Raw genomic sequence first — 18697 nt, 5'->3', positions numbered from 1 at the left:
TAGGGGCACTTCCCCGGCCAGCCCGCGTGTCTGTGCGCTGCTCTCAGGACGAGAGAATGGGAGCGGTCCAGGACCTGTGCCATGTGGCGCAGGGCTGCAGTGTCCTGAGCGCTGCTGCTCGTGAGGTGCATGTCCGCGCAAGCCTGCTCCCGACCATGCAAGCAAGGCCAGGCAAGAGGAGTGAGCAGGGCCTGGTGTCTGCCATGTCTTGCAAAACACCTGGTTCCCTGGCGGGGCCTGGGTGAGGGGAATGCGAAAAAGAGGGCTGAGTTGTTGTGTCCTCAGTTTTCACTATTTCGCCCCAAAATCCAATGTGCTGTTGGAAGTATCCACCTTGTTAGACAATTCAGGCTAATGTCCACCACGTGCATCGGCCTGCACCATGCCCCTGCCCCTCCTCCTTCCGCCATGATCCAGAAGCAGGTAGAAGGGTTTTCGAGCTGTACAGGGGCACAGCATCTCTGCCCAGGGGCGGGTGTCAGGCACAGTTTGTTTACCCTCACCTGAGGGTTTGGCATGCTCCAGCTGTGGCTTCAGTCTGCTGCCTTGGGGTTTCTTGTGACCCTTCTGCTTTTGGAGAAGGTAAGTTCCCTCGCGATCTCAGGGTGCCCTCTTCCACTCGGGGGAGCGCAGCCTTTCCCCCTGGATCAGGGTTTCCTTGCACCCCAGCGATTGGGCCAGACCCCCATTGCAGTTCCATGAATTTTAAGATTAAAGAAAGCCACACTGTTCTGCATAGGCAAATTTGATGGCCTAGATTATTTTTTAAAGTTTTTCAAATATTCATCAAAAGACTTTCAGTAGCCAGCTGGCATTGTCAGGTATGAGATATTTCTTTAGACAGAATGCCAGCAGAGATGGAGGTTCATTATTATATCAGAGTAATCTGCTTTTGCATTTTATAATTAATAACAGGTGCTAATACTGGTTATGATATAGTGCATAATTATATGCATAGTTGACTTACAAAAGTGGATCACTTAGTAGCTTTATGGCACAAGTACAATTAAACCCATCATCAAAAATAATACTTGATCCCACTTTGGCCTGGAACACATGTTTCCTAATTGCAGTGCACGATAGATCATCCACCTGGAAAATGAGGGGTCTAGAAGGAGAAACAAGGGAGCGATAGCTGGAGGTATTTGGGATCTGAAGTAGCAAGCACTAAAGGGAGATATTTCAGATGTCTTCAAATATTTCAAAGTTCATTCAGTACAGGAACATGACTTACCCATTGTTGCTCCAATGCCCAGAGTCACAGGAAGGAAATTTGGAATCAGTAGAAGGAAGACCTTGCTCATCAGAATCCGTCCAGTTGTGATACAGGTTCTCTTTTAAAATAGTAAGTGTCTTATCTCTAAAAATATTAAAGTCAAGGTCAGATACCATTGTCATTGGTGGGTAGAATGAGTTTTTAAATTAAGAGTGAATCTGGACTAAATGAACTTCAGGGTCCCTTTTATCTTTCATATTCTGTAAGCTCAGAGATAAGAACTGGCTTTCTTCCTGCAATTTCTTTTTTCCTGAAATCAAGGGAATAAATCATTCTCAACCATCTGGTGGCCTGCTTAGTCCCTGACCCAATAATGTTTTATGACACATTTGAAACCTGTGAAAAATGACAGAGCAGAAATATAACAACAATTGCACATTTTAGAAATATTCCCATCATGGTTATTATTGGGTCTGGCATACAACTCCTCAATTATCCACATTGAGCTACACACATATATAAAAGTATACATTTAAAAATCACAGTGGAAAATAACTCTGACTATCAATTTGTCCTCATTGTAAATGCACTCATCGAAAATGTTTTGTGAGTACTGGATTACAGGTGCTATTGAAAATGCTGAGGGTAGGGTGGAAGATGTTGCAGACAAAAATGTTTCCTTGTACATAACTTATATTCTAGTTAAGGATATAAACAATTAAAAAAAACCAATAAAAATAATTTCAGGATTTGGTAAGCACTTTGAAGACTCTGAGCAGAGTCACATGCTGGAGAATTGCTTTATGGACAAGGGAGCTACTTAAGATAGGACTCAGATCAGGCTCTTTTAGGAGGTGATATTTGGACTGCAACCAGTTGATGAGAGGGGCCCAGCCATGCAAAAGTATGTTGAAATTTTATTTATTTATTTATTTTTGCCTAAGGAACTGCAAGCACAAAAGCCCACCCAGAGGTGGCCTGGGCTAATGATTACTGACTGCTCACTGCCTTGTTCTTTTGGGGTGATTTGTGTAGCCAAACTCCTCAAATACTGGGTGTGAGATGTGGCCTCAACAAGACATCAGGCTCAGTTAAAACTGCTGAAATGCAGGATGAGGATGCATCTCTTCTTTTTCTCACCTGCTAAGCTTTCCACCAACTTAGTTTCTAGAGTTCTGTGCCTGTACTTCATCTGGAGAAGGAAAAAGAGAGAAAGAAGAATAAAAAGGTGGATAGAGAAAAAGTCTTTGCAGAGCAGGGATTCCCAGCCTCTTGCCCCTAGACCTGTGCCCTTCTTGGATGGGCTTCAAGGGAAAAGTGATGCCACTGAAATTGTTTTTAATATTTTGTGTGCATATTTTCAGTGACTAGGATCCGTAGCTTTTATTAACTTTCCTTGATGTCTCATCCCTAGAAGTGTGAATAACCACAGTTTTAGAGAATAGTGGCAGTGCTTGAGTAGTAAATGAAGCACAAAACATCTTTTCAAAGGGACTGAAATGGCATTTTCTTCCCCTGTATGCCACCTCAAAAAATGTAAGTGAAAGTCAACAGGCTCACAGCAGGCCCTACTTCAAATGGACCAACTCAAAATGTAAAACAAATAGGGACAGAGAGTCAAGTAAAATGTAGTTAGGACAAATTTGTTTTGTAGTTGGAGAAAGACCACTGTGAAAAAATATTGACTGCTTCTTCAGGAAAGTAGTACTCAGAAATTTATGTAAGGGCTGGACAGAGAGATGTTTTCCACATGCTGTGTGTACTTCTTTAGACGTGTACTGTATTCTTTATATGTTTCATGAAGTGTTGAGTTTGAATATTAAATACTCTCAATACAGTATTTTTTTTGACAAGTGATTTGAACCACACCATTACTATTTGTTTATTATTATTATTTTTAATCCTCACTGAAGAATATGCTTATTATTGATTTTAGAGAGAGGGAAAGGGTGGGAAAGATAGAGGGAGAGAAACATTAATGTGAAAAACATCAATCAGTTGCCTACCATAGGTACCCTGGCTGGGGATTGAACCCGCAACCTTTTGGTGTACCAGACAATGCTTGACCTAACTGAGCTACCCTGCCAGGGCCATATTTGCCTCTTTAGATGGTTGTCTATTTCTTTTCTGAGTAACAGGAAACATCTATAAATAAGGAGCTGGAGAAGAGCAGGGTGTGTGGATGTGAGGAGATGTGCTCTTTATCTCTGGCTTGGAGGACAAAGAACCCAGATGATGACAAGTATGTACGGTCTCCAGCGGTCACAGATTGTAAATGGATATGTAGGAGTGCTCCCCCACATTAACGATGGGGGCTGCTCATGGTGAACCACGTGGGATGGGTTTTTTAAATTCTCTCAGTTATGTGTAATCTGCTCTGTGAGAATTTATGCTGTCAGCCCTCACCCAGATTGGAGGTCCTGTCCCTACTCATCTCCTTTGTACCTGGCTGTCCTTGACACATGGTTTTTGTTTTATAATCTACATACATTTTTCTCCCTGGGCAGTATCTCAGCCCTTGGTACTTTTTATTAACACTCTCCTCCTGCTAACATCTTTGACCTATTAGAAAAGTGAGTCAAACTGTATGTCTGTTTTGACTAATAGAAACAACTTTTATTTGATAATTTTTACACACAGCATATTAAACCCATATGTATTTCCTCAGCACTTCCGAGACAGAGGTAGAGACTTGACACAGTGCTGTGGATGCAGAAGGAGACAGTGGGGTGCGGGGTGTCTCCCTCTGGCAAGCTCATGCAGTTGTGGGGTTGATCATTTTTCTCCTAGGCAACCCTGCTCTTAAGTTTCTAGTGGGATTCTTCGTAGAACCAAGTAAATTGCCACACTGAAAACAAACACAGTTAGGGGTAAGTGTTGAAAGGTCCAAGGCAAGGAAGTGTGACATAGCAGCATAGGCCCCTGGCCAGGCACTGGCCAATTACACTGACCTAAAGTGAGTCAAATCTGCATAGAAATGATTCTCACAGCAGTGGCTAGAATAAAATGTTGGAATGAGATGATCTTCAACTGGGGCACAAGAAGGAGCCCAACAGGGTAGGCAGTTCTTAATTGCCATTGTGTTTATGTTTGAGATACAGAGAACACATAGAGGGGGCAGAAATTCATTGTGCTGTTAGCCAGGTGGAGAAATTATTTGGGTGGCATGAGGCTGAAAAAGGCCATTCCAAGCAGAGAGGCAGTGGTGCAGAGTTAGAGCTAGAAGAGAGACAGCACAGTGGAGGCCAGGGCGTGAGGGCCACGCAGGGCTGGGCAGGACGGCACTGACTTCTGAAGCACCCTGGATGACCTGAGAATGCATGCATTTTCTACAGAAGTCTGCGAGTAGCTGCAGAATTAAAAATAAAAGGCAAACATATTTACAAAATTGAGGCATTATTATGAAAGTAAGGCTTAAGACAGAGTAGTCCTGGGATTCTCATTGATTCACAGTGAAGCTCCATTCTCAGATAAACACATAGAATATCTTGCCCAGATAGTAAAGGGTGGGCAGCTTTCAGGCTCAGTGGTTAGTTAGAAGGAACATCCCCAAGAAGTTCCATTCTCAGGGTTCTTTATATAGAGTCAAAGACACTCCCTCCTGCCTCTCTGCTGACTTCATTATCTCCTCAGCAACTGCTGGCAGGGATCAGCTGGCCACTGACTTGAGTGATATCTGTTTTATCATTCAAAGGGCTGCAGGGCCGGTTTGGGCTTGGTTGGGGGAAATCCCTTTTATCTCCAGGCTTGGCTTGATCTAATCAGGTCTTGAACTATCCTGCCAGTTTGCTTCAGGTATACAAATACGTTTTTCTTTTCTTTCACCCTCTTTCTCTAGGTAATTCAATTGTGAGTTTCCTGTTACCCACTCACTATTCAAACAGCTTTTCCCCTTGTGCTTTATTTGTAGAGACTTGCAGATTTTGCCTTTAGAATTTACTGACATGAAAGCCATTGTAATATTTTGACCCGGAGAAGTACCTCACAAAGTAACAATTTTAGATTTGTGCTTCAAAATCATTGTATGAGCAGTGAATGGATTGAGGTGAGGGTTGGGTCTTGCTTGAGGCAGGGAAGTCTGTAGGAAAATGTTGCAGGTCATTTATGGTGAGTGATTCAAAGAGGAGGGAATGAAAGCAAAGTATATGAAAGCGGGAGGATGAACAGGACTAGGCGATGAATTAATTGGCTGTGGGGAGTGAGTGACAGGGAAGCTGCGAGGACACTTGATTTTACTTGGACCCTAAATAGATGAAGCCATTTTTTGAGGGGAGAGGTTGGCTTTGATTATCGCACTTTGAAAATGCTGGGTGTAAGCATCCTGCCCTGGTACTTCGTGTACTCCCTGTAGGAAATATTAAGCTTAGGAGACAGGATTCAGCCAAAGAGGTGGATTTTGTGTTTATTAATTAGGGAAAGAGCTAACTCAAAATACAATAGCTTGAATAGGAGTCTGTTTCTCTCTCCTAGACAAGCCAGCTTGTCCAGTCTGTTAGGCAGCTGTGCTGCACAAGTTCATCCAGGGGAAGGAGTTCATCCAGGGGTGAGACAGTTTTGCCTTTTATTAACACCTACCTACCTTCCAAAGTTTGTCTTGTTTTTCTCCAGTTCCAGTCAGTGGGGAAAGGAGGAGGTGGGAAGGAACGGATCCCATACGTGAAGCTCTACACTCATTACCTCTGCTCTTGTTCCACTGGAGAGGGCTCACATGGCTGTGCTTAGCTGCAAGGGAGGCTGGGAAATGTGTGGTCTCTGGCTAACAGTCTGTGTACATGCGTCCCTCTGAAGAGGTAGAGAACAGACTGGGGTGATATGAGGGACTAAGAGATTACAGGTGTTATCAGTGTATATGAGGCAATGAATGCAGAGGAGAAGAGAAGACCATATGAAGAGATGATGTGATGTATGCAAGCAAGGACAGAAGTTGAAGAATGGCAACACTCAAGGGCAGGGGAGGAGTCACCAATTGTAGGCAGAGAAGAAATGGCAAGCAGTGTCCTGGAAGTCAGATGAGGAGAGGTTTTTAGGAGTGAGTTTTCCCAAATGAGGAAACATTGTTCAGTGGTTCAGAACTAGCTCCCGAGTCCTGTCCTCCTTTTTTCTTATTTTTTTGGTCAGGTCCAGCCTGTAAAATGAGTATTACCAGAGTGCTTATCTCTAAGGGTTGTTTGGAGAGTTAAGTGAATTAACCTATTCAAAACCCTGAGAACAGTGCCAGTTTGTAGTATATACTAGTAGTAATAGCTAAGAATTACAGTGAATCAGAGATCAGAAAGTACATATTGCACTTTTCAAATAAGATACATATTTACGAGTATATAGATCTATGATCAAGTATTTTATGTGCATTATCTTCTTTAAGCCCAAACACAAGTTTCTGAAGGCTACAGTATTATTATATCCATTTTACAGATGAGAAAAATGAAGCTCAAAGACGATAAGTGACCTAGCTAGTCATAGAACTATCTAATTAATTCTAAAGCCCATACTTTTAGACACTAAAATTTTGAGATATGGAATACATGGTGAGGAGCAAGCTGAGAGTTTCTAGATTTTTTTCAGTTCTAAACATGACTTTCCATATCTTTTAAGTAAGATAATAATAGTACCTACCTTATTATAGTCTTACAAAGCTACTCAATGAGAGACCCTTAGCAAAACACTTGACACATAATAAATACAAATCTTCAATGGTGGTGGCTAATGACAATAGTAACAGTAATTTATGAACATATTTATTAAACAGAAAAATTAGCAACTTATGATTTGAGTTTTCACTAGCCAAATTGCCCCTAGTTTTGCCTGTTAAGACCAGAAAGTATGCATTTTCTGGTTATGTATATATGTGCTGGCTGAAGGTAGATCTTAAGGTCAAGGTTTTGAGGACTTCATGTGGTTTCCCACTTTGCTGTTTCAACACCTTCCCACTTATAAATGTGCATTTAGGTGGACAAAAGGGACCGGTGAGAGACACCGCGTGGATGAGCAGGTTACCAAGGTTCTGATCAGTCGGACAGGGAAGGTGGCTGCCGGAACTGGCCCCACTGCAGGGGACAGGGCCTCCTGGGTTCCTGACTCTAGTCTCTTTATAACCCCACTTTTTCTAATAAAAATGAAGAATGTTCATTAAATACAGTCTTTTCAGTTTGATGGCTCTGCCTGTCTAATGGGGAAATATTGTGAGGATTAAATGAGATATAAGGGCCTGTTATTATTAAGAAAGAAGAAGACTTTTTTACTACATTTCCTGTGCATGGGTTTGGTTAACCTTACTCTTAAGGGAACAGAAAGTCCTGTACTGAATTTTATTACTTGCTGTTTGATTTTTTTAAAGGATTTAAAACATTTATTTCCTGCAGAGCTTATGATTATCAGTGGGGAACTTGTGGTCCAACCTGTTTAAAGCTCATGAACTGCTATCATTCAGTTTTTTAATTTTAGAAGAAATAGAGCAGAAGATTATATACTTGTACCTGATAATTAACACAGTCATTTCAAACTTGAGAGTCATGTTTATTATTAAAAATCAATTATAAAAATATCATACTGGCTTGTATAGCACCTAGATTTTATTTATACTTTATTTCATAAGCACATGAGATCTGTCTTAACTCTTTGACATGGCCGGTGAAAGCCATGGCTGCTTTTCTAATTTTAGAAACTCATTTTGGAGATAGATCAGAGGATAATTTCAAGTGTATAATTTCCTCAAGTGAAATGAGGCATTCTGACATGCCTTCAAATAGATTCCAGGAAATATAGGGATTAGTAATTTTTCTCTGATTAAAAGGTAATGTTATTATTTACAGTTAATAGTTGCCCAGGATTTTAATGTCACGGCAAGTAAAGTAGGTTAGCCAATATGTCTTCTATATAGCTTTAATTATTAATATAGGGCTAGCATAACTTTATTTAGGAAGAAAACATAGTCAAGGTAAATCAAGTCAGAGTACTTTATTCTGAGAAAGGCAAATAAGTGCAATTCAGTTCTTTCCCATTCAAAATAAAACACACTTTGTGAAATTGAATGCAGTGTTGAACTGTAACATTTCTGTTTCCTCTTCTGACTCACTTAACAAAAATGTTCATTTATGCAACTAAATATCTATGAGTAGTACAATAGATTATACAAAGACACATTTAATATTTTTTTCCTCCTTAGATTTAGTGTCTTGCTTTTCAGTGAAAGTGCCCAAGTTGGCATAGAAAAGAATAAACCTTATGCATGGTTATTTGATTGGCTTAAACTAAATTCACAACTTGTGCTCAGATTAAATTACTTGAATGAGGATATTGCAGAAAGGACCATAAACCCACAGCTGTTTCTATGAAGAATTTAGAGAGTAGCTGAGGACGAGAGTTATTTTATACACGCACACAAAAAAGTCTGGCAAAATACTGTCTTACCAAGAAGAGGAATATTCTTTTGGAAAGTGAATCCTTAGCATTAAGTAATTGCATATATGAATCACTAATATTGAGTGATATGCTGCAGGTTTCTGCAATGCCTTCTGAGCCATCAAATATTAAATTGTGTCAGTATAGAGAGATTTGTGCTTTTATTTATATATTTATACCCTGTATCTTTTTATTAAATAAAGGATTTAATGCAGTGCACAACAAGAAAGATACAGTGAATTAATAAATAAAATATAAATAGGATTGGAAAATAAGGTGTAAGAACAGAGTAATTAGACATGCTTGATATGAGGGCAAATGGGGTTGTAGAGTTTCATATTTGCCTCTGGGCTTTCTTAAAGCCCAGATGAAAAGGAGACATAATCATTTGCATGATTTAATGTTAGAATTGAATATTCCCATATTCCACATTTTCAAAAGGAGCAAAATTCTAAAAGTTTTTTTCAAGTGAGATTTTTTTTTAATTTATTACTCAAAGTTACCCAGGAAAATATCTTTAATATTATTTTTGACTAATTTTATTGAGCAGTTTCTTACGGTATTCTTCAGCACACCTTAGTGGGAAATAATATGCAAAGACATAGGCTAACATATTCCATTTGGACATAATTTAAACTATATAAAGATGTCAGTTGATTTCATCTTTTAAATAATTTGTAGATATGACCTTTTTCTGAGGGATTCTGGATAGAGAAGCAGAAATTATAATTAATGAATTCTGATGACAAACTTAAGTACTTAAATTTTGTCTTGTTTTGAGGGGTTATCTATGTATTTTGTAAACTAAATAAGGAAGTGATAAGGCTGACACATTATAAATTGAGGAATCAAACTAGGACCCTTGCTTTGAATAAACAACCCTTGCCCATCTCGGCATGGACATACTCTTTGGGGTCTAGTGATAAGGAAGGGGACCCGGTACTGACTGTGTGCCATATGATGCAGTCTCATGTCCACTCTTCTGGGGTACCCTGAAAAGCTGTTTTTTTGTGGGATCTAAACTCATTCACAACAACCTTTGTTGCCTTAATATTTTCTTGCATTTCTAGTTTAAGTTAAAAATCAATACTATTCTCAAAGAAACATTGATAAAATGAGTGTAATCTAGAAAGATAATCAGAATGATGAAGTGTATGTATTTGGAAAATTTGGAGGAAGTAGGAGTATTTAATCTAGAGAAGAGAATGGTTAAAGGGAAAGCAGTGATTCATCAGACGTGACTCTCTAACTTCTGGAAAAGGGATTGCCTGAGAGCAGAAAGAGGATCAGTGCATCTTATTAAGTGACAGGTTCCAACAAGAAAATGTTTCTTAAGAGCTACTGTTGTTCAAGTGTGGGTAGGGTTGCATAGCGAGACCAGGAGTTTCTCCCAGTAAAAGCATTTTCTCTAATATATCTTTGTGTATGTGTGACCCATACTTTCTTGTTTCTTTGCACCTCTTGTGATTTTTGTTGTTGTTTTGGAAAATTGGACATTTTAAAAAATATAACATGGCAACCCTGGAATTCAGGTTCTCTCTCCTCCCCAAAGTTTGTTGTTTATTGTTGTTGTTATTTGGTTTTTGATGACTTTCCTAAACTAATTTTGTAAGGTCTGTATTCTTTGTCATGTGTGGCCCCTGGAGTCTCTGCTTATTTAGCTCAGTGGTCAGTTAATGAATGAACAGAGATTTCCTTAGGTGCCTGGAACCAGTAAGTCTCCCAGCCTTTTTTTAGGGTGCTCAATGCCTCAACAGGTAGCCAGAGGTGAGATCTTAGGGACTTCTTCAATAGCATATGCACGGTCCTAGGCGTGAGCACAGCTCTATTCATATGTATAACTTTCTAGATCCCAATGAATAAACCAGAGATTTGCTAAGGCCCCTGTGGGCTTCTCTTTGCCCCAGCTTTTTCTTTTAAGTTTTCTGACTTGCCCATTGTTTACAACTATTATCCACCGTCTCAGGCAGCCTCACTGTTCAACAGTTACTTCTGGTTACTTTTGACAAACATGGGATAGGGGAGCCCTGATTGGTCTGCATAACAGGTTCAAATAAGGACAGCTTGCAAGTAAGGTCTTCAGGGAAACATCAGATAGGACAAAAAATGACAATCCTTTGGTAATGGAGCTTTGAAGAAGCCCCACCCTTATTCTGTTACCTCTGATGGCCTCTAAGCCACTGGTTTTCACCATAATTGTGGGCTCTTGATTTTCAAAGCTACTCCAGAGCTGGGAAAGGGAAATGGGAATAGCAAATTAAGGTGCCACGAAGCTTGATATTCTTACTGAGACTCAGGTACTTTTCTTAAATCAATGTTCCTCAGATCGTTGCAAGCCTTTGGTTAATTTGCAGTTATAAAAGGGTTTATTCTGATAATTTTTTCTAGTGCTTTCATTGTTTATATAAAGGAGAGACTATTCAGAGGTTCTTTCCTCTGCCTGTTTTGCTGAGGCATTCTATAAGTGCTTTTTAGCCATATTTTTACATGTTAAAAAGCTGAACTCATTGATTTCCAGGGTACCCTCTCACTCTAAAATATTCAGTGTTAACTAATATGTCATATTTTCAAACCATCCTGGATGATATAACTTACTGTACCTTTTTTTTATACATGTAATTGTTCAAAGTAAAATTGAAACAGACTCTCCTTAATGCCGGGATATGAAACACAATAGACTGTAGCTTATTATCAATTTCTACTTTATCTTATTCACAGATTTAAAAAAATAAATATTATCTTTTCTGCAGCTTTCCAGGTTAGATTGAATTAGTTAAAAGGGATGGGAGATCTTATTCCAATAAGAAGCACTATAATGGTAAAATTTAAGCACCATAGATGATTGAAAAGGTAAAAATCAAATGATAATTGACTTACAGCATTTCACAGAATTGAATCATTAACATATGTATTTCTTGAATGGTTTACCTTAAATTTACTGAAAATTTAAGTATTATTAGTATTACCAAAAGATTGGTGGATCAAATATTCATATGTCCATGTAATTCTTTATTCATTAAAGACCCATGTTTATACTAAGTACTGAGAACATAGGTAAGGAATCAACTAAATGTAATCCATGGCCATTTTATATCAATTTCTTTACAGATAGATATGAAGACCTGGTGCTGCCTTACTTGACAGTGATGTTAAGTGATATGTCCATATAAATTAATCTTCCAAATGTCTGGAGTTAACCTTTTAATTTTAACTTTTTAAATGTGGTATAGTTTTCCAAACTATATTAAATACTTGTCTGCTTAATGAGAAAGGTAGTGATCTAATGTCTCAGTGGCAAATAATCATTTTGGATAATTACTTCACTGGCCTGGAAAATGGGCAAGGGCTGTTGCATCAGTACTCAGGTGGTGACCCAGAGCTTTGACTTTGGTGTTTTCATCCTTTTTTGAAGTGTTTAACCTGATACTTGTTCATTAATATCTGCTTTTCATATATTTTTTCATCTATTTTAATTTGAGTTTTCTGATATTTTGTGTGCTGACACACCAGATAATAGTTTTACACTTACTGAACTCTTAGCAGGTACCAAACCCCATTCTAAGTGTTTAAATGTGTTTATTCATTTAATTTTCTCAGAGTCTCAAACAGGTAGGCATTATTATGATGTGTGTTTTCAAATGAGAAAACTGAAGCACAGACATAAAAGTAACTTGCCCAAAGTCACAAAGTTTATAGGTAGCAGAGCAGGATTTGAAATTCAGAATTCAGGCCCTGCAGTTCATGATTTTTAACCATTTTTCTATACCATGTCACCTAAGGATGACTCTTAGAGTTACACATAAACATAAATGGGAATGAGCTCTGATAGACTAGCTGAGTAGAACTTTTTGAAAAATATTTGAATATTGGTGATTTGTCATTGTGATATGTATTTTGGTTTTCCACAGGGTGTGTGTGTGCATTGTATGTATTAAATAGGTAGGATGGCCAGGGAAGTGATATTATTAAATCAATGTTAAGTAGTATTAAATTATACATATTTCAATTTCACTTTTGGTTAAATTGATGAAACTTTGATAATCTTTTGCTGTTAATTTTCATTACATTGTGCACCAGAAAAGTTAGTTATTGAAATGTATCTATGGCTAGTTTTACATGATTTTTATTTCTTGAGAAGAATAACTTATTGGGGTACAATTACAGATCAGTAACTTTGGAAATCTGAGAATTATGTATTATTCATTCCTCCTCTCCAGTATAAGAGCAAGTTAACAACTGACTCTTGCTTTCCTTGATTTAGTTGAATTCTTTGTGTATCTAGAGAAGAAAAAAGGAGGCAGTTATTTAAATAATTGTCAATTTCTTTTTATTTAAGTAGCTTCTTCAGTAGGGTAAGCACCCCAATCATTTTTACCCCAAACTGAGAATAAAAACTTTGAATTCCCCAGTCGAGAGTCACTGCCCTAAACTTTGTGTTTCAGTCATTTGGTTCCATCAACTGAGATAGATTGTTTTTACCACTTTGACTCTCTGTAACACATCTAAAGTAATATCGACCATTTCTTTTACAGGGTTGTGGGAAGAAAATGTATTCCTTTTTGAGAGGAACCAAACAGCTGCAGGTGCTGAGGTTTCTGGGAATCTCCATCGGAGTGACACAGATCCTGGCCATGATTCTCACCATTACTCTGCTCTGGGCTCTCTATTATGATAGAAGGGAGCCTGGAACAGACCAAATGATGTCCCTGAAGAATGACACGACTCAGCACCTGTCATGTCACTCAGTAGAACTGTTAAAACCAAGCCTGACAAGGATCTTTGAGCACACATCCATGGCAAACAGCTTTAATACACACTTTGAGATGGAAGAATTATAAAGAATGTAAAATAAGGAAACCACAAATTTATTTTATTGAACTTGTGAATTTTTGAGCACACACTTGTTTCAGAAATGTGTAGAAATAAAATGTTGCCATAAAACAATGCCTAAACATTTCATTTTGTATTTTTTAAAATGAAGAGAGAAAAGTTTCATATATTATAAGTCGCCACCTGGACAATAGTTGATACCCTTTATAATGCTGAGCACAGATCTAATACCTACTTTATGGCTTGTGTAAGATTTTTACTGAACACAGTTATGCTTTGAGGTTTATGCTTTGATATAGATTGCCCAACATTTCTGCATCCATGTAAACAAGGCTTGCTATGGTGGGCTTGGAGCCACAGTAAAGTTTGATTTATTTCCATAAGCTTGCTAATATATAAAGTACCAATTAACTGCTAATATAGGAAGTTAGACAGTACTAATGATTTTTCTTACTTGGTGATATAGAATTTTGAGGGTAAAATAGATTAGACATAAGCAGTCTGAAGATTGGTAACTACCTAAATGTGATTTTTGCTAGTTACTAAACTATTCTTAACTACTTAACAAGAGCGAACTAATACATTGTCTTAAACAGATCAGGGATGTATGTGTATATGAGAGTCTGTATTAAGTCTGTATAATTCAGTAGATTTCAGTTCTCATAATGTTAATAACAATTGTGAAAAGGATAAATTTGTCTCGTATAACATCATTTTTAACCTTCCCTGTTAATAGAGGTTTAAAATTCTGTCTTGGTTTTATATTACCTACATAACTTAATTTAAATACTTAACCACTAATTTTTAAAAATTGTTAGTGTGATACAGAGGAGTCATTATAAATCAGAATGTAGTCTGGTCTCTAGGGAGTATTAATAAGAAAGTTTACACATAACCTTGTTCATTCAGCAAAGACTTGGATGCTATCTTTCTCCCAAACTAAGACTCTTTTTGACACTAAACACTTTTCAAAGAAACTTACCTTTGCCTTCTCCAAACAAGAAGTGACAGTGTCCAAGTCTGACTATAATTCAGAGAATAGTGTTTCCTTTCTGCAGCAAAATGCTGTGAGAATCATAAAAACAAGTTACAACTTAATGAGAGAACTTCTTTGCTTCATTTCACTGATTACAATACTATGGTGAGTTACACAGATGATTAATTTTTTACAAGAGTAAACTATATTTATTTGAAATGGGGAAAAGTGCATTTTACTGTATTTTGTGTATTATGTTAATTTCTCAGAAAATGGAGAGAAAAGTAAAACTTGTCAATAAATATTTTCTAGAGTAATAATTTGTCTGTCTAATTTTTATATATTGTAATTACTTTTACCACTCTAGAATATTAAAAAGGGAGAAAAATGTGAGAAGAAATTATTAAATATAGTAATAATAATGATTTCCAAACTCAAGCTAATCTGTAAGAATATATATCTTCACTGAGAAACAAGAAAGATGCTCATTTACTTTTCAAGTTTGATTTTTGAGCTAAGTGATAATATAATTATTTTATATATATTAAAATGTGCCAACTTCACTTATCTTCAATATTTCCATATCTCAGTTTTTTTAAAGTAATTTTAAGAGAACTGAGCTTAAGGAATACAATATTTGAAGCCAACAGCTAGATTTCCTCTTTTCCATAGATTTAAATGAAAATGGAATAACTTACTTAACCAGAATCAAAAGTAACCCTTTTTATAATTTCCTCAACACCCCAATTCTCCATAATTTTACCTAAAATGCCCAAGTAATTAAAACAGCTATGAGTATTATTTGATTTGGATAAGGGTAAAATTTGGCTGCTTCTCTTTTGATATCAGAAAGAACAAGCAAGCATATATTGCATTGAACTTGGTAAAAAAATTTTTCAATTTATAAATAAAAGTCAATTTCTACATCTTTAGACTTCAGGTATTTTGATATATTACCTGATTTAATACTCTCCAGAATAGTCAACATAAATTTAGAGAATCATATGCTTAGGCACTTGCTTAATGGGAACAAATGACATTTATAGCAGAGATCTACAAAGACCTCTTATGGTAGCAGAGCACCTGCAATAATAAAACTGCAAGGGACTTTTAAAAGTGTATTCAATGTGGTAGAGCTGAGGGAGTTCGCTGTTTGGGTACATTACAAACAAAATTGTTAACTCGTTCTCTGGGAATTTTTTAAAAGCTTTCTTTTGTGAAAATCACCATTTTTAAAAAGTAACATTTAAGAAGATTGTTTTTAGACTGGTTAATAGTTGTCAACTCAAAGTGCCCTGGAGATTCAGAGATGACAATAAGAGAAGGTATGGTGTCTTCTAGCGCTGTAAAATTAATGCATACAGGCACACGCAGCCAGCAGGGCCTTGCGCAGCAGCAGGAAACGGAAGAGATTAGAATTAAGGCAGCTACACAGTGGAGATAACCTTCAAGCTGAGTCCAGAAGGAAGAGTGGTGTTTGTTTTTTGTTTTGTTTTGCTTTTATGATGATTTATTTTTATTTATTTATTTGTTTGATTATTGTTCAAATACATTTGTCTCCATTTTTCCACTGCCACTTTCCCCTGTCCTCCTCCCCCACCTCCCTCCCTCAATCCTTTACCACTTTGGCTTTGTCCATGGGTCCTTTACACATGTTCCTTGATTTGACCCTGCCCTTCCCTTCCCTCACCGTGCCCCCCCACTTCCCTCTTGATTCTGTTGGTTTCTTTTTTCTTTCAATGTTGCTGGTTATATTTTCCTTGCTTGTTTGTTTTGTTGGTTAGGTTACACTTATAAGTGAAATCGTATGGTGTTTGTCTTTCGCCCCCTGGCTTATTTCACTTAGCTTAATGCTCTCCAGTTCCATCCATGCTGTCATGAAGGGTAGTAGCTCTTTCTCTCTGCTGTGTAGTATTCCATTGTGTAAATGTACCATAGTTTTTTGATCCATATACTGATGAGCACTTAGGTTGCTTCCAGCACTTGGCTATTGTAAATTGTGCTGCTATGAACATTGGGGTGCATAGGTTCTTTTGAATTGGTGTTTTGGAATTCTTAGGGTATAATCCCAGCAGTGGAATTGCTGGGTCAAAAGGCAGTTCCATTTTTAGCTTTTTGAGGAAATTCCATGCTATTTTCCACAGTGGCTGCACCAGTCTGCATTCCCACCAACAGTGTTCTAGGTTTCCCTTTTCTCCACAGCCTCGCCAGCAACCATTGTTTGTTAATCTGTTGATGATGGCCATTCTGACTGGTGTGAAGTGGTATCTCATTGTGGTTTTAATTTGCATTTCTCTGATGGCTAGTGATGCTGAGCATCCTTTCACATGTCTCTGGGCCCTCTGTATCTCTTCCTTGGAGAAGTGTCTGTTCAGATCCTTTGTCCATTTTTTAATTGGATTGTTTGTCTTCTCGGAGCGGAGTCATGTGAGTTCTTTATATATTTTGGAGATCAAACCCCTGTCTAATGTATCATTGGCAAATATATTTTCCCATACAGTTGCTTCACTTTTCATGTTGCTGATGTTTTCTTTAGCCATACAGAAGCTTCTTATTTTGATGAGGTCCCACTTGTTTATTCTTTCCTTTATGTCCCTTGCTTTAGTGAAAATATTGCTGCGTGGCATATCTGAGAGTTTCCTGCCTATGTCCTCCTTTAGGAGTTTTATGGTGTCGTGACTTATATTTAACTCTTTTATCCACCTTGAGTTTATTTTTGTGTATGGTGCAAGTTGGTTGTCGAATTTCAATTTTTTGCATGTAGCTGTCCAGATCTCCCAACACCATTTGTTGAAGAGGCTATTTTTACTCCAGTTTATGTTTCTGCCCCCTTTGTCAAATATTAATTGACCATATAGACATGGGCTTATTTCTGGGCTTTCTATTCTGTTACACTGATCTATGTGTCTGTTCTTGTGCCAGTACCAGACTGTTTTGATTACAGTGGCCTTGTAATATAGTTTGATGTCCGGTATTGTGATCCCTCCTGCTTTGTTTTTCTTTCTCAAAACTACTGTGGCTATTTGGGATCATTTATGGTTCCATATACATTTTTGAAATGTCTGTGAAATACATCATTGGTATTTTCATAGGGATTGTGTTGAATCTATAAATTTCTTTGGGTAGTGTGGACATTTCAATGATGTTTATTCTTCCAATCCATGAACACAGTATATGCTTCCATTTATTTGTGTCTTCCTTAATTTCTTTCTTCAATGTTGTATAGTTTTCTGCATACAGGTCTTTTACCTCCTTGGTTAAATTTATTCCTAGGTACTTTATTTTTCTTGTCGCTGTAGCAAAGGGATTTTTTACTGATTTCTGCTTCTGATATTTCATTGTTGGTGTACAAAAATGCCTTTGATTTATGAATATAGGCTTTGTATCCTGCTGTTTTGCCAAATTCAGTTTTGCCAATTAGGTTGAGTAGTTTTTTGGTGGAGCCTACAGGGTTTTCTATGCACACTATCATGTCATCTGCAAACAATGATAGTTTTACTTCCTCCTTTCCAATTTGGATGCCTTTTATTTCTTTTTCTTGTCTGAGCGCTGTGGCTAGGACTTCCAATACTGCGTTGAATAGAAGTGGTGAAAGTGGACATCCTTCTCTTGTTCCCGATCTTAGTGGGGAAGCTTTTAGTTTTTGCCCATTGAGTATGATGTTGGTACACGTTTTTCATGTATGTCCTTTATTATGTTGAGGTACGCCCACTTTGTTCCCATTTTGCTCAGTGTTTTTATCATAAATGAGTACTGTATCTTATCAAATGCTTTTTCCACACTATTGAAGTAATCATGTGGTTTTTGTCTTTCCTTTTGTTTATTTGAGGTATTACATTAATTGATTTGTGAATATTGAACCATCCTTGCATCCCTGGGATGAATCCCACTGGATCATGGTGGATCCATGTATTTAATACTTTTAATGTATTGCTGGATGCAGTTTGCCAATATTTTGTTGAGGATATGAGCGTCTATATTCATCAGTGATATTGGCCTGTAGTTTTGTTTCTTTGTTCTGTCTTTATCTGGTTTTGGGATTAGGATGGTGCTGACCTCATAAAAAGAGTTTGGGCCCTTCCCTCTTCTTGGATTTTTGGGAATAGTCTGAGAAGGACAGAGGTTAGCTCTTCCTTAAATGTTTTTTGAAATTCTTCTGTGAAACCATCTGGTTCAGGGCTTTTGTGTGCTGGGAGTTTTTTGATTACTGCTTCTATTTCACCAGCTGTTAACGGTCTGTTCAGGCTTTCTGTTTCTTCTTCATTCAGTGTTGCAAG

General features: G+C 37.6%; 1 protein-coding gene across 4 annotated transcripts in view; it reads left to right on the top strand.

Moving 5' to 3' along the window:
* The window catches only part of TSPAN12 (tetraspanin 12), a 71116-nt gene extending 56424 nt beyond the window's left edge, over window positions 1-14692 (top strand). For all 4 annotated transcript variants that reach the window (XM_054563839.1, XM_054563840.1, XM_054563841.1 and 1 more), the window contains one exon: window positions 13147-14692. In XM_054563839.1, coding sequence (XP_054419814.1) covers window positions 13147-13452 — 306 coding nt within the window. In that variant the 3' untranslated portion in view covers window positions 13453-14692. The remainder of the gene's footprint in view (window positions 1-13146) is intronic.
* The last annotated feature ends 4005 nt before the right edge of the window (window positions 14693-18697 follow it).

Source organism: Pteronotus mesoamericanus, unplaced genomic scaffold (genome assembly GCF_021234165.1).
Source record: "Pteronotus mesoamericanus isolate MK-2021 breed Mesoamerican mustached bat unplaced genomic scaffold, CSHL_Meso_final scaffold_85, whole genome shotgun sequence".
Lineage (NCBI taxonomy): Eukaryota > Metazoa > Chordata > Mammalia > Chiroptera > Mormoopidae > Pteronotus > Pteronotus mesoamericanus.
This window is presented reverse-complemented; position numbering and strand designations above follow the sequence as displayed.